Source organism: Cercospora kikuchii (assembly GCF_019650295.1).
Source record: "Cercospora kikuchii DNA, contig_00001, whole genome shotgun sequence".
Lineage (NCBI taxonomy): Eukaryota > Fungi > Ascomycota > Dothideomycetes > Mycosphaerellales > Mycosphaerellaceae > Cercospora > Cercospora kikuchii.
This window is the reverse complement of record NW_025408582.1, coordinates 5,687,897-5,705,814: the sequence shown is the minus strand read 5'-3', so window position 1 is coordinate 5,705,814 and position 17,918 is coordinate 5,687,897. Positions and strand designations below refer to the sequence as shown.

Below are 17,918 nucleotides of genomic sequence, written 5' to 3'. Positions count from 1 at the left end.
GGAGGCAACAGCTCGGGCTGCACTTGTGCATCCAGCTCCAATGAGCACTTGCCACTTAGTACCCAACTCGAGTCGAGCCGGCTCGTCTTTCTTCAATTGATGCGTGATGATGAATATCCATAGTTCCTTCTCTCAACTTCATGTTCACTGAAACTTGCCACCCGAATACCCACTCCCACTCGAGTGCAGCCCACTACTACCAGGCCACTCCTCCACAATCCCATCTCCATTCCTCACTCTCTCCTCTTCAATATCACACTTGAACAGATTGACATGCCCATCATTGACCGCACCACAAGCCAACATCATGCGATGTGGATGGAAAGCCGTCGCGGTAATCGGAGCATTCCTCGCTGTGGCGCCCAGTCCAGCTCTCAGATAACTCATATAAGGTTCAAATTTACTCAAGGGCTGCAGTTTCGTATTGTATACTCTGATTGTATGGTCTTTGCCTCCCGTTGCGAAGACAGGCGCGTGTTCGTGAACAGAAAGGGTGCGAAGACTTCTGGGTTCTCGTGACTTGCCCGGATTCACTTTCTCGACAGCTTTGCTCATGCGAAGATCCCAGAGACGTATACCGCCATTTGATTCAGCGGAGATGAGTTCGCGCAGGCCGCCACGTTGGAGGTGTACGCCAACAATCCAGGAAGTATGCTCTTTCCAACCAAGAACCATAGTTTCTGCGTTCGGGCGACGTTGATCATAAGCCTTCACGGAGCCGTTGCCAAATCCAGCGACAAAAACGTTGCCTTCTACCTGGTCTGATGTGAGGCTTGTAATACAAGCACTCGATCGTGTGTGAATGTCATTGACACAGAGCTCCTGGCCAACCTGCCAGACTCGAACGACTCGGTCATCACCAGCGACAAGAGCTTTGCCTTGACCCTGTTGCCAGTCGAACACCAAACCCGACGTTCCGCCCGTACTAGGGACGAGGTCGTTCAGTGCTCGGAAGGACGACACATGAGTGATCTTCTTGAGGTTATCATAATCTCGGTAGATCTTGATCACACCATCACTGGAGCCAACCATGAGCATGGCGATATCATCTTCGTTGATGAATTGCACTTCTGTCACACGACTTCCTCTTGGGTTGCCATTGCTGAAGCGCGCAAGTTGCTGCTCTGCTTTCCAGTCCCAGATAGCGATACTGTCGCGATCGTCACTGGTCACCAGGTGATTCTCGAACTGGTGGAAGACCATCTTCACAGGCGCTGCACCAATACCGAAATAGCCGCATGGCTTGTCCCAGGCTTGTGACCCAGCGGCTTCTTTCAGAGGTTGAGTCGAGGCGATGATCTTGTCATTTCTGTTGCGTCTCCAAAGACGCTCGTTGTAGTCTCGCGACCCCGGCTCGTCAGCTTCTGAAGGGCGCATCTGTGGTTCTCGGAAGTATGAAGCCGACCAGTCAAAGAAGGTTGATTTCAACGGGACTTCAGGCAGCTCGGCCAAGTCGCGTGCCTGGAAGTACGGCGTAGGCGGGATCTTCGCAGGCGGCTGATGTGCCGGACCTTGTATATTGTCCAATGCGTCCGGAGGCAGCATGGATGCATCATAGGGAGTCAGCGGTCGCGAGCGATAAGGCGTTGTTGTGCCACTCAGTGTCGAGCCTCTTCGCGCGTGAGTTGGCGATCCAGGTGTCGATACCTCCCCAGGTGTTTTAGGTCCCCAGCCAACAAGCTTGCCGAGAGCTTGTGCAACGCTCGCCGTTCTCGAAAGAGCAAAGTAGCCGTCTGCTTTCGACGAGACTGAGGCCGATGGACTTGGTGGAGTCTCAGGTCGAGGCCCATGGCCTGCAGTCTGTATTCTGCTGAGCGGCTGTACAGCAGCGCCCATGGTTGAGGTCTCCATTGAAGTCTTGCGTTCCAACTCATCTAGTATTGTTTCAGCTGCCTGGCCCAAAGGCGATTCAAGCAATGCATTGAGAACGTAGTCAACGATGATTCCAGCGTTGCGAGACACTTCTGGATGTGGATCGGTAGACAAGCTCATCACCTGTCGCCACACAGCCCTGTACACAGTGCCGAGCGAATTTGATTGTCGTGGTGTCGCTTTGATAGAGCGTGGTTCCGCCTCGGCAGCTGTGGCCGATACACTGCGATGGTGCGATACCCGCGAACCATTGAGAAGCGCTCCAGCTGGACCATTCGTGGACGATAGCCCATCAGTGCCACCTTCTTTCTGCATTGCAATGAAGTCATCGACCACCTGTTCCTTGCCACTGCGCTTGTCTTGCTCTTCTTGCAGTTGCTCAAAGGCAGCACACAAGAACCGCTTCAGGTACTTTTTGACATATTCCGAATAGAACACAGTGAGCTCTTTGCGAACCATGATCGAGCCATCCATGCCCATGCTGATGATAACGCCAACGAGAATCTCTTCCATCTCGACGATGTCGCCATCAATATCTCCTGTGGCAATGAAGCTGGTCAGCGCGTTAAGCATGGCAGTCCGAACTTCGGGCACGGGATCGTGACTGCGGTCGCAGATTCTCTCGTGTGCAGCATGCGCCATGTACGCTTCCTTCGCATTCGGAAAGTCGCGACAGATATTGCTCAGGCACAGCAGGCTGAACTGTCTGAGCAATGGGTTCTCCATGTCCTGTAGATGCCCTAAACATAATTCGATGATCTCAGGATTGCTATCCAGGACCGCGGCTTTGCCCTGCTTGAAGTCTTTGCAGAACATGGCAATGACAAATACGCACATCGCACGGTGCTCTGCGACATTGCCCATGGGTATGCCATTTGTGGCGTTGAGGATGTTGGTGAAGTATGCGTAGCCCTGGTCCTTGAGTAGATCTGCTTGACAGCTTTGATCGACTGCCAGTATGCGCGCCCAGATGAAGACCATGGGTGCCTTGAGTTCCAGCGCCTGGGATTGCAGCAGCTTCAGCACATATGGAAAGATGCCAATGCTGAGCGCGAGGTTCACAGCCCAAGGCCCCAAATCAAGAAACTTCGAAAGAAGTACAAGTGCTCGAAGCCTGTGCACCTGCGATAGCAATACCTGAAGAACGATCGGGAGTTGCTCCGGAGGCTTCGCGTAACCTACCGAGCTGGGATTGCTCGGTGCTGCAGTCAAGTAGACCTCAAAAGCCGACAGTTGATCGGCAAAGAAGTCAGAGTGCTTGTAATCAAGCTCTGGCATCTGCGGTGGCGGGCCGCCCTGTCCATTCGGTTGAGTTGCCTCAAGAGCAGCCTCGTGCGCCTTCTGCTGCTCTATCAAACTCGGCAGCTGCGACAAAATCATTTCTACAGCCAAGTCCCAACTTCTCCACAGAGGATGATCGTGGGTATCTGGAATCTTGGGATATGAAACCGGGTGACAGTGATACATGCGCATCACTCTCTGCGCGAGGAGGAAGTTGCGGAACAAGGCAGCCACCATAAGGTCTTGCCTGAACAGCTTCTTGAACAAAGGCTTCTCCAAGCAGTTCCAGGCAATGGTATCAGTGATGGCGGTAAAGATCCAATTAAGCTCGCCAAGCGGCGTCCGGCGTTCACTGACCTTGCCAGGAATGTTTCTCGCCTGGTCAAGACTGACGCCAAATGTCGAGCCCAGCGGGTTTTGCAGAATGAAGAATCGTACAGCCATCATGATGGGCGTCGTCAGACATGACGTGAACAGGTCTGCAGGTAGGTCCGGGTTTGTGGGAAGAACCTCATTCTCGCGACAGGCTGCCAGGTGTATGCAGTCCTCCCATTTCGTCATCAGTTGTTGCTGTGCTCGATTAGGGTCCCGCTTCAGCGCGTCCTGTTGGTTCATCTGATGCTTCTGCACGCCTTCCAAGAAGCATTGAATGATTCCACCAGCCGCGCTACAGTCCCAAACCCATAGCCCGGGAGCCTGTAACCATTCCTGCAGATCATACAAGCTCACCGGAATGTATTGAGTGTAGCTGCGATTAAAACACCAGACCTCACCACTCTGGGTCGGCTTTGGTACTCCGTGGCCGTTATAGTGAAAGAGAATCCGCTCTGCATGAGCTGTCTTCCGTAGTTGCAATGTGTACTTCCTCAATTCGTCGATCGTGGGATCCATAATAGCCTTGTATCGCGTTCTGAGGGACAGGTTTTCGTACTGTGACTGCAGGTTCTTACCAATCTGAGCATTAGTGTTATTAGAGTTCTGATTGGTACTATCCTGCGGAACGGGATCGACCCAACACTCCAGTCGAGCACAAGGATTCGTCTTGATCACGTCGGGCGGGTCCACGCCAACATTCAGACAGACGGACAAGAGCGCCGACACAGTCTTGAGTCGATCCTTCATGCGCCACTCCGTGACCATGTGCTTTGGGTCGAAATCGGGAGGCAAATTCCCAGCAGTCTCGTGTCGCTTGTCCTCGTAGTACATAAAGAAGTTCTCACTGAGATTCTTTGCGGCTTCTTCGTTCTGCAATTGTGCCTCCCATCCATGTCTCATGGCCATGTCTTCGTCCTTCTTCTTTTCACTCGCCTTCCCGTTCATATAGCCATTCTGCTGACGGTGCGCGCCTTGACCGAAGTCGCTCCTCGTCCGCGAAAGTGTCGGCTTCGAGGCCGCAGGTTGTCGACCGTTCGCCTGTAGTTGGAGGCCATGATCTTCATCTGAGTCCTCGTCATCATCGTCGTGATAGCCATTCCGGGCATGCTGCACGCTCGGCTGCGAATTCGTCGAGGCCGCGGTGCTCGGCCTGTAGGTCCCCGCGGGCGCAGATTTATTGCTGGCGGGCGTACTCGAGGGCGCGCTGGTGGGCTCGATATTGATGCTCGAAGGTTGCGGGTGCTTAGACCGCTGTCCGTAGACGGCCTCTGGCAGGAAGGTCTGGCTCGAGGTCCCATGCGCAGACGGCAAGGCGCCGCCGCCTCCACTGCCTTCGCGTGTCATTGTATGCGCGACGCGTGCGCATGGGCGCGGCGCGGGTGTTGTAGGCGGAGCAGGAAGAAGAAACACTGCTACCGCATCGTCGCGTGCTCGAACCGGGGATCGTGTCGCTGCCTCAAGCCGCAGTATACAGCGAGGTCAGCAATAGCCTTCTTGGAGCCGATTCGTCGAAGGCTTCTAGAAGCCGCTTTGACCTGGTGGGGATGCTCGTGCGCGGTGCGAGGGTGAATGTTGGGCACGAGTGACGTGGTCAATCTATCACAAATGGTTATGGAACACTGTTGAACTCGAGCATGTCCGAGCTGGAAGAGATGTGCAAGCAAGACCAAGCCCACTGCGGACCTGCACCACCACGTAGGGTTGCATGTACATGTAGGCGAGAAGTGAGGGGCGTGCATACGGGCAACCACGTCAAATATTGACGGCCGATCGACGGGAAGCGTGGTCAGCTGCACACGTCCCGCCAACGGCCGCCGCCATTTACCACCAATAGCCTCCAACAGGCAGCAAACATCATCTGCATATTGCTCTACATACATGTCTGTACGATGTCGCTGATTGCAATGTCGTAGCCCTGGTCCGACCACCGCTAGCACTTCGGCCTGGAGCGAGAGCATTCTGTTCTACAGCAGCATCTTCCAAAACCCAAAGCCACATCAACTCAATCTTCTGCATGCTGTGTGCCGTGATTTTGTCCGACATCGACAGTAGACTTCTAACAGCCGGACGCTCTCATTTTCGTTGATCGGCATCACTTTCCCCGGCCGAAGCGGAACTCTCATTCGCGCCACCAGACGCCGAGTTGTCCTTGGTGTGACTTGTGCCACTCTCGTATCCAGCTGGAACTCCAGGTGGGACCTTCAATCTCGTTTCGGGGGCAGGCTGTGAGAAGAGAATGTCCTTCATTGAAGCAAAGATCAGAGACAAAGTGTCAGACTAGGCATGGCATTAGCTTCGTCCTTCGCCAAGCAGCGGCCTTCTGCGACCAAATTGGACACTCGAGTCCGGCCAGCTCAGCGCGTATAAAGTGACGGAGGAGAGACTTGCCATGTTATCGTTGTTCAAGTCTTGCTCATGTGTCCGGATAGTTGACATGTTCGAGTTGTCGGAATCGCAGCGAGCCGGACGTCGGGTCAGCCAATGTTGTATGAATCGAAAGAGCCATCGAAATCACTCGGCGGCTTGCGCGAGCAGGATTATATATGTCGTTTGCTTCATGCACGAGATCCAACCATTACCACTCTAATGCACAACCCCAGTTTCCCGATGGTGGATCCAAAGTGTTCACCGGAAAAGTTGTCCCAAGCAGGTAGGTGGTCGTGTGACCTAACTCGTAGCAGCGAAAGTCTATCTAAGCCGCCTTCTTCTCGTTGATATGCTTTTCCGCCGTCTGCTCGGTCTCAGCAGTGTACGGGTGCTTGATCGTAAGACACCAAATGTCCAAGTAATCGCAGATGTCCACAATCACATCAACGACGAAGCTACCGTAAACGCCAAATGCTAGTCCAACGCACGTGAAGAGGAAAGCGACCTGGTAGACACCATCGCCGAGCGAGCTGTACCAGCCGATTCCGAACTTTTGTAGAAGAACCGGCCCAATCGAGTCAATCACGCCATATGCCATCGGGAGCGCCAGGATGTTGCGGTAAGGGAACGGCGATTTGGTGAGATGAGCAGTGATCATCCTTCCGACACTGTAAGCGTTTACCATTCCGGCGTAGAGCACGAAGGGCACCAAATGTTCACGGAGAATGATGGGTTGCAAAGCCAAGTAGACTGCGATCAGGGCCCATGTGCCAAAGAATGGCAACAGTCCAAGAAGCGCGATACGCGTCTTTTCACCACGCTTTCGCCTCGCCTCCATCACGTTCAGGGCGCTGCCGACGACCGATGGCACAAGCACGATGCCGCCAAGGACCATGTAGAAATCTCCGAAGTCCATCTCGTAGAGTGTGCGCGGTAGAAGGTCGAATTCGGGAATGCCCAGAGCGTAGAGCATAGGCTTCCGCCAGTAGCTGCCACCAGTGTATGCGGTTATGCCATAAACGACACATAGGGTAAGAATCCCTTCCACTGGTCCAGAGATGAAACCCAGAGTCAGTGTTTTAGTGTGATATTCGTCCCAGGTTTGGATGTAGAACGTCAATAGACTGGAGAACAGGACCAGCACTGTTTTCCACCCTTGGCCAAATTGCATTGCAGCGGAGAAGAGCAGCACCTCCAGACTGGTGTTGACAGCATCGACTCCGTGATCGAAGAGTTCGCCCAGGGGACCACTTTGACGCGTGCGGCGCGCTTGAGTACCATCAATCGCGTCAAAGGTCTGATACAGGAAGAGACCAATAGCCCAAGACGCGTAGACCCAAGGCGGACATTCCTGATCCAGAGTTGGCGAGTAGTAGAGCATAGTAAGGACGTTGATCACGACGAAGCCGAATCCAGTCAACGTGATGGCGTTTGGTGCCATGGAGAGCGGGAACAGTTCGATGACCTTGCTCCACCAGTACGGCTTGAGAACATATCGTGAAACAAGGCTGTGGTCGACACCTACAGATGCGAATTAGTCTTCGCGGTTGGTGAACGGCGATTGCTGACTGAATCTGACCTGAGTACTTGTACTCTTTGAGACGCGGCAGCGCCTCTTGTCGTATGTATCCCATGTTGACCGCTCCCGATATGGCGTTGCTGTGTGTCAAAAGAAACCGCCGAGGAAATCGCTGCGAAAGATGGCTCTTTCACTGGCACGCTAGAAATTGGCCCTCGACGCGTCAAAACTCTTGCCGTGGCTGTGTTGCACGTTCTGTTCTCTCGTGATGTCGTGGAAACTTGTCGAATCGCAGGTTGATCTTTTTGTGAGAAACCAAGGTGCTGCGACGAAAAAGTGTCCGAGCAAATGCCGCGCGAGTCGGGACGGTTCCTTCTCTTCAAGCTTCCCACGTGTCGCGTCGCGCCTGCTCAGAGCAACACTGTGATGAATTGCTCGTCCTCCGCTCGACAAGTTCAAAACTCAGCTACTGCACCGTACAGGCAGGACGCGTTCTGGCGCGTCATGTTGTTCAATTCCGCCAGATTCCCTGTTGTTGTTCTCGAGGCCCGGAATGTCGGGCACGACGTCACACTGCGGCACGCCTCGAATCGGGGCTTGCGTCTCAAGATCTTGCAGTTCCTCATCAAACTTACAGCGAAGCGAGAAATGACCAACAGAGATGCGTGAAGCACGAGGCCAGATGCTCGGTTCTCACCCGAAGCTGATCCTCCACGCGTAAATGGCTCCTCGCGTCCCGCATAGGAAGACGCGTACGGTCTGACGCCGATCGTCCTTGATGTCTTCCGCTCCGCTGACTGTGTGTAGGGCTGCAGCAGGTGCAAAGCGCGGAAAGTGAAATGTGACGGTATCTACAATCGCAAGGCGCCCGACATAGCCAGAGCTGAGACGGTTCACAGAAGAAAGACCGAGATGCGGCGCCTGCATTCGGCATGCCGTTCCCTGCGAGTATCCGATTGACCCGTACCGTATTCACGCTCCAGGCTCAGAAACAGCGACTCAAGCCAATGCTGCCGAACACGCCATAGAGCTCAGGCTCATGTACGAATGGACTGCTTTCACGTGCACATCCTTCTCCACGGTTTGGGAGTTCTGGAAACACCAGTGCCCTATGATAGCTTTCGAGTACCCGTGGGTTCAAGATGCCATGATGGCCTTGACCGCACTCCATGCCTCGCGAGCAAAACCAAGATACTGGTCATCGCTCGAAGGCCGATTGATACATGCTGATGCGGCGGTCAACACTGCTAACTCGCACCCAGAGCAACCCGCCTCTATCGAATGGAACAAAGCTAAGCAGACAATGAACGGCCTATCGAGCAGAGGCAGCATCACTGTGATCACTCCCCATGACCACGCGGAAATGTTGGAGAGGTCGAGAAGATATTTCACTCGTGCCCTCGAGGGACATCAGAAGGCCGTCGCCGTTTTGTCAGTCAGCAACATTAGAGCGGCCTACCTGGGCGCTGTGCTCATCTCCTACTACGCCTTGTTCACGCTGAATGAGCCCGCGGAGGAGTCGCTGATGCTTGATCCTTTGAAATGGTTCCAGCTGAGTCGTGGTGTTCTTTTCCTGATCAAGCAATGGGAAGATTGGGTAGGACCTTCTTGGCTCTCCGAAGGTTGGTACATTACTCCTCATCAACGTACGTGTTTTGAAGCCCGCTGACCTGGCCCACACAGCCGGAGCCATGTACGGCGAGCCTGACCTCTCGGACGACGTTGAGCTTTTTCGAAAAGACCATCAGCAGGGCTTCGAGTATCTCCTGTTCCCGGTCGATGGTCACGAAATTAAGCACGAAGACAAAATCGCTTACGAGCGAACTCTGAGCTATATTGGTTTGATGTATAAAGGCGTGATCAACGGCACCGACTCGCCACTTGCTACTGGTCGAAGGGTCATGGCCATGCCAGCGCGTGTTCCAATCCGATTCGGCGAACTTGTAGAAGCCAGCGAGCCTAGAGCAGCTGCAATGCTCGCTCATGTCTTTGCTACGATGAAGCTCAGCGAAGAGCGCTTTCCATGGTTCGAAGGTATTGGTCAACGGCAAATCCCCTTATTGTGCGGGTCATTGCCTCCGGCGTGGAGACCACTTGTCGCCTGGCCCCTCCAAGTTGTGAACGTCGAAACGCCTACGAGCTCTTTCCCGACACCAGCTCCGTCCAGTGAAGCTAATAGTCGATGAGTAGCAGTTGGCGTAAGTTGAGCATCGAAGGGACATGAATTGATTACGGCTGAAGCGCGCTTCCATGAACACAGACCATAACAGATCAGCAGGCTATGCACAGCGTCATCCGCGATGTAAACAGTGCACTCCCGCTGTTACGCCATGAGGATTCGACGTTGCCGAATTCGGGCTTTGCAGCAGCAAGAAAGCGCTGTGAAGACTGCCGGGTGCCTATCGGGAACAACGTCAAGCTTGCGTCAGCCCTACTTGACATGTGCCATGTTGAAAGTGCTAATCACTCATGGCTCACTATGATGTCGCGATTGTCACGAGCGACATATAAATCAACGCAATAACGGCACGGCAAGCCTTCCCAAGCCTTGTCCAAGCTCGCTCGGCATATCAGAATGGTTAACGCGGCAGTCAAAATCAACAATGCAGCTGCTCATGCTACAGACAAGGTCAAGAACGTAACATCCAGCACGTCGCATCATTCGGGATCCGAGAGGTCACTGGTGTTGGTCACCGGCGGAACGGGCTTTGTTGCAACATGGATCATCAATCAGTTCCTCACAGCCGGATATAATGTGCGGACGACAGTGCGTACCCCTGCGAAAGGCGACAAGGTGATGAAGACTCATGCCAAGTTCGAGCAACGTCTCGAATTCGCTGTCGTGGACAACATCACGGAAGTAGGTCTGTTCGACGAAGCTGTCAAAGGGGTCCATGGCGTTGTGCACACGGCTTCCCCTTGCGGTCCGATCGGGGAGGATAACGAACGTGACCTGTTATGTCCCGCAATCGAAGGGACAAGGAGCGTCTTGAGATCTGTCGCCGAAAATGCGCCTCAGGTCGAGAAAGTGGTCATCACTTCATCTTTCGCAGCCATTCTCGATCCAAAGCAAGGTCTCCATGCTGGACACACATATTCCGAAAAGGACTGGAATCCAATTACATATGAAGGAGCCAGGACTGGAGACGCAGTCACTGGGTATCTGGCATCCAAGAAATTTGCAGAGAAAGCCGCGCACGAGTTTGTCGAAGAGCATCAGCCCAACTTCACAATCGCAGCAATTTGTCCGCCAATGATATACGGACCTCTCGCGCATACGACAAGCATCGACAGTCTCAATACCAGCTCCGCAGACCTTTGGCGATTCCTCGATGGCTCCCTCTCCGAAAAAGGCATTCCCGAGACTTCCTTCCCAGTCTTCGTCGACGTCCGAGACGTAGCGCAAGCACATCTCAAAGCGTACGAAAAAGATACCAAGAAGAATGAGCGCTACCTGGTTGCTTGTGGAACTTACTCGTATGCGGATGTCGCTTCGGCGCTTCGCAAGGCATTCCCTGAACGGGCGCACAAGATTCCGGATCCGAGGAGTGCAGAGCTTTCTCAGCATTACGGAGTTGACAACTCCCAGTCGCGGACGGAGCTTGGGCTGACATATATTCCACTGGAGCAATGCGTGGCGGACACAGGGAGAAGTTTGATACAGGTAGAAGAGACGAGTAAGAAAGGCGTGCTGTATGACGGGCAGGAGTGGTTCCGACATGTTTAGAAGTAGTTTTACAATAGATTAATGTTTACGAGCATGAGAAGTCTCAATCAGTCATCGCGTCCTCTGAACTGCTTTGTGCATTATGAGCTTCGTTGGTTATATCGGCACTACTTCCAGCTTCTCCGCTTTTTCCCGAATCCGACCTAACGAATTCCCAAATTCGACTCAGACGCATGTCCAACCCACCAATCCACTGCACTTCACTCTCGCATCACGGCAGATCGCGCATCCGACATACTCTTCCAAATACGAATCTCACTGCACTGCAAGGGGAAAAAAATGACAACCAAATCCCCGCCCTCAGCTCTCGAGTCTTATTTGCGCTTACCGCCGGAAACTTCCCTCATCCTGCTGACTTCCACTTTGGGCTGTAGCGTGAATTGGCTTACTGCGAGGTTTATTGGGAGTGCTTTGCAGAATTTGCAAGCTTCAGCAAGCTCCGAGGGATCGGAAGGCGATGGTGGTAAAGATGTTGCGGTGTTGGTGGTGAGCTGGATGAGAGATTTGAAGTTTTGGCAGGATGAGGTGCGGAGGGTTGCGGTGAGTACAGTACAGTGTCTTTGGGGACAGATATGCCAGTTATGTGAGGCTGATGTGATGATTGGGATAGGGCATCGACATCTCGAAACCGCTATATGCCAAACGCTTTGGATTTGTGGATCGTCTCAACACTCCACCAAGCACAAGCACAAACCTCCAAGAAACACAATCGCGCATTTCAAGCGCAATATCGAAACTCTGCACCTCGACATCCTCCTCGGAAGAAACCCAAGATGGCCCCAAAATCCTCCTCATCCTCGACCAACCCGACCTCGTCCTCGCCACAGGCCACCCAACCCTAACATCCCAAGACCTCTCAACTTTCCTCCTAAACCTCCGCTCTCTACCACAAATCCACTCAACCTATTTGTCCTTATCCGCAGATCTTCCACTCATTACCGCGGCTTCATCAGAACTTTCTCCTTCGCGGACGAGTCCGCTGGAGACCGAATCCGCAGCATTCGTGGTCACACAAGCACATGCAAGTCGAGTGATATTCAGCGTCCGAGAATTGGAAACCGGTGCGGCGAAAGATGTGAGTGGGGTGTTGAGGATTACGAGGGGAGGGGACTATTTTGCTGTGGGAGGGGATGATGATGATGGGGACGAGGATGGCGATGAGGTTAAAGAAGTGGAGCTGTTGTATTTACTCCAGAGGGATGGTGGGTTGAAGGTGTTTCAGAGAGGCGAGTAAGAGCCGATGAGTATGTATGAGGTTGAATGCGAGGCCGAAGCATGGGTGGTAGACGAGGAGCCATAAGGGGCAGCGGGGTTGTGGAAGAAGGCAGTGAAGCGATCGACAGTAGCAATATCTGTACGACGGAAGCGGAGCTTTTCTTCACGAGGAATGTCAAGGAGCATGAACTTGGGTATCGAGAATAGTCAAGTCAGAATCAGTCATAGGTCTCGCGAACTCGCTGAACACAATTGTATTGATGACCGGATCTGTCGCAACTCGAATTAGTGTTACTCGAACCTCCAGCTCACCACACAGACTCCTCGCTACATCACATCACTCCCTCATATCATAAAATCATACACCTTGCGTGGGCGATCCAACACGATCTTCCTAATAATTTCTACTCGCACGAGTATCCATGTATGCTGGAGGCGGTGTCAAGACTTCGCCATCAGTCTCCAGCTCTTGACTGTCTGTCTTTAAACGCTTGGGCTTCCAACTCCAACCTCGACGCACGCTATGACCGGTGAGCATGTCGTCCATGCTGTCACGTTGGGTGCTTCGCGGCGAGAAGGCCGAGCGGTTCTGCCCAGTCACGAACAAGCTGTCTCCCCTTGCAGCATCTGGAGTTAATGGAGTGAGGTCCATTGCTGAAGATTCGTCGGTGATACCGACATTGCGGCCCTGCGCGCCTTCCTTAGGTTCGCGAGCACTATTCGCTGTCCCGTAGGATGTTCCCGGCATTGTGTCTCGTAGCAGTCGCCTGCGCGTCAAGGTGTACAACAGCGCATCTATCCAGCCGCAAGATGTCAGGAGAGATCCTGCCATGGCACTATAGGCATGACTAGTCGGTCTGCTATCATGAGCCATAGTCCACATTCGCCCTAGAGAACGTCAGCGAGATTGTATGAGCGGGGAGACGTGATGGCCGCTACTCACCTGCTGACAAGGGTAACGTCAACACAATGTACACGAACGGATACAGCATCATGAGCCTCGCAATACGATTGACAGCCCGAACTGTCGCAGCAGTGAGACCATAAGGCGGCGTCTCTCCATCGGACATCAACTCTTTGGTTTTCTTCCTCAGCGAGAAAAATGTGCCCATGTAGAGAATGATGGTGACGAATTGAATGATAAAGATCCAGATGTAATGACACCATAGCCTCTCAGCCTCGAAGTTCGTCGAAACCCAGCACCAAGACCCAGCAGCTGAAAAGTACTTGTCTCGTCCGCGGATCCAAATTCCAATCGCAGTGAGGAAATATGACCAGATCCAGACTCCAGCAATCATTGCCATGAAAGTTCGATCACTCAGACGTTTGCCGTGCACGGCAGTAAAGTACGTATGCACGGCGATGGCGAGGACAAAGAATCCACTGCTCATGTCTCCAGAATGCAGAAGCCAGGCTTGGGCGAAGCATGGCGTCGAAGGCGCTAGGATAGCGTTGATACGGTACCAGTGCCAGCTAACGAGGAAAGCGGAACTCTGCTGAAGATCTGCAATCAACAGGTTCAGTGCCAGGACGACGTATTGATTGTAGCCCAGCCATGTCTTGTAGTGGCCTCTCCATCTGACCATGCGCAGAAGAATGACTGCAATGACGATTATGCAGCTGCCGACCGAGATTGTCGCGAGAGTGGCGAATGGTATTATGCTATGCCGGTGATTGGCACTGAGCGTTGGCTTGCTGTACGGTGGAGGGAAGTATTCTTGTCCACCGATGGTGATCAACGGACTGTAGGGAGCGACATCCTGATCACCGTTGGTCATGCTGAGGAAGGCCAAGAGGTGCCAATTCACATCTCGTGGGCGCAAGGTCAGCGTGTTGTTGATCTACGGATTGAGAACCAGCGTAGAACTGGGGGAGTCGCGCCTTGTTGACCAGAGTAGCGAGGGGTTATGAAAGCAGCGAGTCGTTCAGCAAGGATAGGACTGAGTGTTTTCTGGTCAGGCTGCCCGCTGTTACTAAAGTGGCCGTCCAGGGTGAAGGCTCAATCGGGTAGAGCTTCGGGCCAGTCGTGGTCGCAGGGAAGAAGCCGCAGAAGGAAGGCATCCGCACGCTGCCCGAGGTGTTTTCCGACCAGGTGGGATGACCTGGACATGTCGCCGAGTTTGCACGTGTGCGTGAACTGGGTCAGTGTCGGCTGCTCTTCCCGCCGTTCGCAGGCAGTGACGTCTTGCGCGGACGCAACTGCTGCTTCGCCCCCTTGGAAGGCTCATTGCATATACCGCAAACGCAAAGTGCATGTCCAGCTAACTGTTCAGAATCAGGCCCGAGGAAATTGTTCAGCGGACGGAAAAGCTTCGTGCATCGGACCATCGCCGTATCCGAGTGGCAGTCTCGACCCGGCCGCTCCGTGCCTAGAAACCACAATTCGCGAACGCACTCATGGTTGACGATGCGAACACGTCTTCGCCTCGTGAGGCGAACGTGGGACGTCGAGTCTGTCGAGAAGCGAGATACGAGAAACAAGGCGGAGGGATTTGCACTTGTGGCACTAAGCTCGTCAGCATCCTTGCCAAGTGCCATGTGGATCCCTGCAACCAGAAGATCACGAGCATCATCCCAGACAGTCGGCGTCACACTTTAGGAAAGAGGCCTGCAGTAATCATCACAATTTGCGGGGATACAGGCATGTGCGGTCGAGATAGAAAGGGGCCAGAAAAAGCTTTAGCCAAAGATGAGTGGTATCATTTGCGGTTATTAAGCAGTATAGACTAAGCTGACTGCACAGCTGGCTACCATTACAGACCGATCATCAGCTGCGTGGTATCATTTCGTCGTCGTTGCAAACGCGTTCTGGGTATCTGTTACGCAGCAAATACAGCGCCGGGCAACGCATCATATCAAGAAGTCTCTTGTCAACCTCGGCTCTTTTTCCCTTGTCCTGTCGAGCCAGAGAGCGGTACGTTCGAACATGCTCCCATTTCAAACAGCGTTGCCATTGGTGTGGCCATTGGTGTGACCATTCGTTCCATTGTTAAGAACTGGGTTGTCACCAGGATGGCCAGTGTGTCCGTGAGCGCCCCCAGTCTTCTCGTGGTGCACGACTGGGTCGTCTCCACCGTAATCGTGGATAGTAAGTCCGAGCTGCGCAGGGGTGATGTTGCGGTGACCCCAGATGAGGAGTGCGCCAAAGACAGGTTTGGCGAGGAGATCAAGGATGCCGTAAAAGATGGCCTCGGAATCGACAGCGATCACGTTTCCGCCCTCACACACGCCCCATGCAATCGGATAGAGGATCCACAAGAAGGCGGTCAAAGAGCCGCAGTAGAGGAAAGCCTTGCCAGCATCGGAGCTAATGCCGTTGGCGTGCTTGCGTGCCTCCCAAACAAGGACATAGACAATGTAGGCAAGCGCAACGCACCCGAAAACGAAGTAGCCCCACTTGTAGCTAGAAGAGACGAGTGCTCCCACGAGACCAGTGACAATCATGACTTCGTCGACCATGACCACGAAGGCAGTCGTGGGCCATGGCATGGCAGCAGTCAACATCAGGTCGGTAAGCAGAAGGGGTGTGGTGATGAACCTGCATTTGGTCAGTATTGAACAGGAATTTGAAAGTTGCTGTGTGCACTCACCAATCGATGTAGCGGACGTAGTAGATCTCACGAGCCACGCCTGCCACACGAGGATCGCTGCGGGCGAACTCGACGTCGATGGGTGTCCAGCCCAAGTGTGAGCCCATGGAGAAGTAGGCAATCGCAGCCACCATTGTGACACTTGCGGTGATGTAGTGGAAGATACGGTCATGGCGTGGCTTCCTCATTCCCAGTCCCAGGAAGGCGAATGTAGAGACGGTCATGACAGCGCAGACTGCCCAGTACCAGTCGGAACCGCGCACAGTGAGTGCGATCTCGGCGGTGCGTCCGCCATTGACGCTGGCGCCGTTGACGTTCAGAGCGTCGTTGGACATGATGGCTGCTGTGGTCGTTGACAGCTGCGGCGAAAGTGTGGAATGCTGTTAAGGTGAGATGGATGGGAGGAAGAAACCCTTGGGGCGCGCGTCTGCAGCTTTTGTTTATGGCGGAGCGCACTGTTTGCACTCTTGCACGACAATGACGTTGGCGCTCTGCTCGAGGTGCATTTTCCATCACCTGCCGCACGACCCGGCAGAAGCATGCGATGATAGCGCGACTCACTGATCCAACGGCCTGTGCCGAGTTCCCACCAGTGTCGGCAGGTCATCTATGATCGCCGTGCTGCATCGCGCCGGAAGCTGCACCGGAAGCGAGCTCGGCGGCCAAGTCCAAAGGACTTTTGTCTTGAGTAACAGGAATGCTTCTGGTTGAGTGGCTCGATGGCACTGCTGCAAGGCCCACGCGCCGTACTACGCCGCCTCAACAGCGACCGCGACAGCACCGCGAGCGGCGAGAGAGCACGGCAGCGGTGGTCTGGTGCATAGTTTGACTATGCGGAATTGCGGTGATGCGCTTGACGAGATCGGGCGAGTGGTAGATGATGGGTGGATGGGAGAGGAGATGCGGTCACCAGATGGCATTGGCGCTGCGTAGCGCCAACCTTGTCGAAGCTTGTCGCTCGCCACCACTTTTGACAGACGTGCATCACTCTCGCGCCGCTGCGATCGGGCAGAACGCCGGCCATCTCTGCACCAGCGCTGGGAATAACGGAAGACGTCTGCACTGCACATGGCCTAACTGCTTCCACCGCATCCCGTCGAGATGCTGCCGTGCTGATCTGAAGCCACCACACGCGCAATGACAACAATCATTCTGCTCCGCAATCGTGCATCCGCTCGGCTCGGCCTGCACCGCCCTCTCGCCCTCCGACTTCATCATGATCTCAGCGAAGCAAAATCTTGTACAATCAAGCTCGTCGCCGGTGGAGACTGGTAGGCGGGAGGCGTTCTCAGGGTCGTGCATCGACTGCCATGAGCACTCTCAACATCTCAGCGGAAGTGCGCGGCATGATTTCAGACAAATGTGCTGAACGCGTCGATGCCGCCGTTGCGCGATGCCTGGCCCGAGGTCTTTCGCGGAACTGGAACTGCATGTCTTGAACTGATATCAAACTTCTCGCGACAAGAGCTTGCCCAGACTGGCCATACCGCTTGCAGCTGCTCCCGGGAGATGCGCTGTGCAGATGGCTGGCTGGCCAAGAAGAAGAGCATTTGCGTTTTTGGTCTTCATCGTACAGATCAGCAGCCAATATCAATGCAGTCGCGACAAGCCACACGATCGACCGCAACAAGTTGCGACCACGGCGGACACAGGTCCGCTGCAATCAGCTTCAGTCCTTGCGAGAGCTTCAGCCACTGACATAACTCGATGCACTGCGACATGTCTTGTATCAATCTACAAGGACAACCCAAGTCGGACGTGCAGGCCACGACAGTTGCTGTCGCTCAACAATATCATGCTTGCAGTCTGGAAACACCTCGTGCGGCCAGGAACAGCATGTAGAGTCCTGGAACAGGAACGTGAACATGTTCATCCGATAGATACCTGATGAGACCTGTTTCGAACTCTCGCCAACGCCAGCGGGGAGAAGTGCGGCCAGCTGAATGAAAGTGAGACGCGAAAAGGCAATGCG

The 17,918-nt window shown here is 53.9% G+C and overlaps 7 protein-coding genes across 7 annotated transcripts; 3 read left to right on the top strand and 4 right to left on the bottom strand.

The window, feature by feature from the left end:
- Window positions 1-144: 144 nt before the first annotated feature.
- Window positions 145-4,872, bottom strand: CKM354_000221100 (ubiquitin-binding TORC1 subunit KOG1; the record flags this gene model as incomplete). Its single annotated transcript, XM_044797362.1, has 1 exon — window positions 145-4,872. One exon carries the CDS (start codon window positions 4,870-4,872, stop codon window positions 145-147), a length of 4,728 nt encoding a protein of 1,575 aa, XP_044653297.1.
- A 1,348-nt stretch (window positions 4,873-6,220) lies between these two features.
- CKM354_000221000 (uncharacterized protein) lies at window positions 6,221-7,529 on the bottom strand (the record flags this gene model as incomplete). Its single annotated transcript, XM_044797361.1, has 2 exons — window positions 6,221-7,416; window positions 7,475-7,529. 2 exons carry the CDS (start codon window positions 7,527-7,529, stop codon window positions 6,221-6,223), a joined length of 1,251 nt encoding a protein of 416 aa, XP_044653296.1.
- A 606-nt stretch (window positions 7,530-8,135) lies between these two features.
- On the top strand, window positions 8,136-9,600 carry CKM354_000220900 (uncharacterized protein; the record flags this gene model as incomplete). Its single annotated transcript, XM_044797360.1, has 4 exons — window positions 8,136-8,171; window positions 8,222-8,261; window positions 8,314-9,036; window positions 9,098-9,600. The coding sequence occupies 4 exons, from the start codon at window positions 8,136-8,138 to the stop codon at window positions 9,598-9,600; spliced, it is 1,302 nt and encodes a 433-aa protein (XP_044653295.1).
- A 389-nt stretch (window positions 9,601-9,989) lies between these two features.
- Window positions 9,990-11,141, top strand: CKM354_000220800 (uncharacterized protein; the record flags this gene model as incomplete). The annotated part of the gene is made up of 1 exon (XM_044797359.1): window positions 9,990-11,141. The coding sequence occupies one exon, from the start codon at window positions 9,990-9,992 to the stop codon at window positions 11,139-11,141; it is 1,152 nt and encodes a 383-aa protein (XP_044653294.1).
- A 279-nt stretch (window positions 11,142-11,420) lies between these two features.
- Window positions 11,421-12,375, top strand: CKM354_000220700 (uncharacterized protein; the record flags this gene model as incomplete). The annotated part of the gene is made up of 2 exons (XM_044797358.1): window positions 11,421-11,681; window positions 11,752-12,375. 2 exons carry the CDS (start codon window positions 11,421-11,423, stop codon window positions 12,373-12,375), a joined length of 885 nt encoding a protein of 294 aa, XP_044653293.1.
- A 375-nt stretch (window positions 12,376-12,750) lies between these two features.
- Window positions 12,751-14,134, bottom strand: CKM354_000220600 (uncharacterized protein; the record flags this gene model as incomplete). The annotated part of the gene is made up of 2 exons (XM_044797357.1): window positions 12,751-13,244; window positions 13,300-14,134. 2 exons carry the CDS (start codon window positions 14,132-14,134, stop codon window positions 12,751-12,753), a joined length of 1,329 nt encoding a protein of 442 aa, XP_044653292.1.
- Window positions 14,135-15,293: 1,159 nt separating this feature from the next.
- Window positions 15,294-16,281, bottom strand: CKM354_000220500 (uncharacterized protein; the record flags this gene model as incomplete). The annotated part of the gene is made up of 2 exons (XM_044797356.1): window positions 15,294-15,894; window positions 15,947-16,281. The coding sequence occupies 2 exons, from the start codon at window positions 16,279-16,281 to the stop codon at window positions 15,294-15,296; spliced, it is 936 nt and encodes a 311-aa protein (XP_044653291.1).
- Between the last annotated feature and the right edge of the window lie 1,637 nt (window positions 16,282-17,918).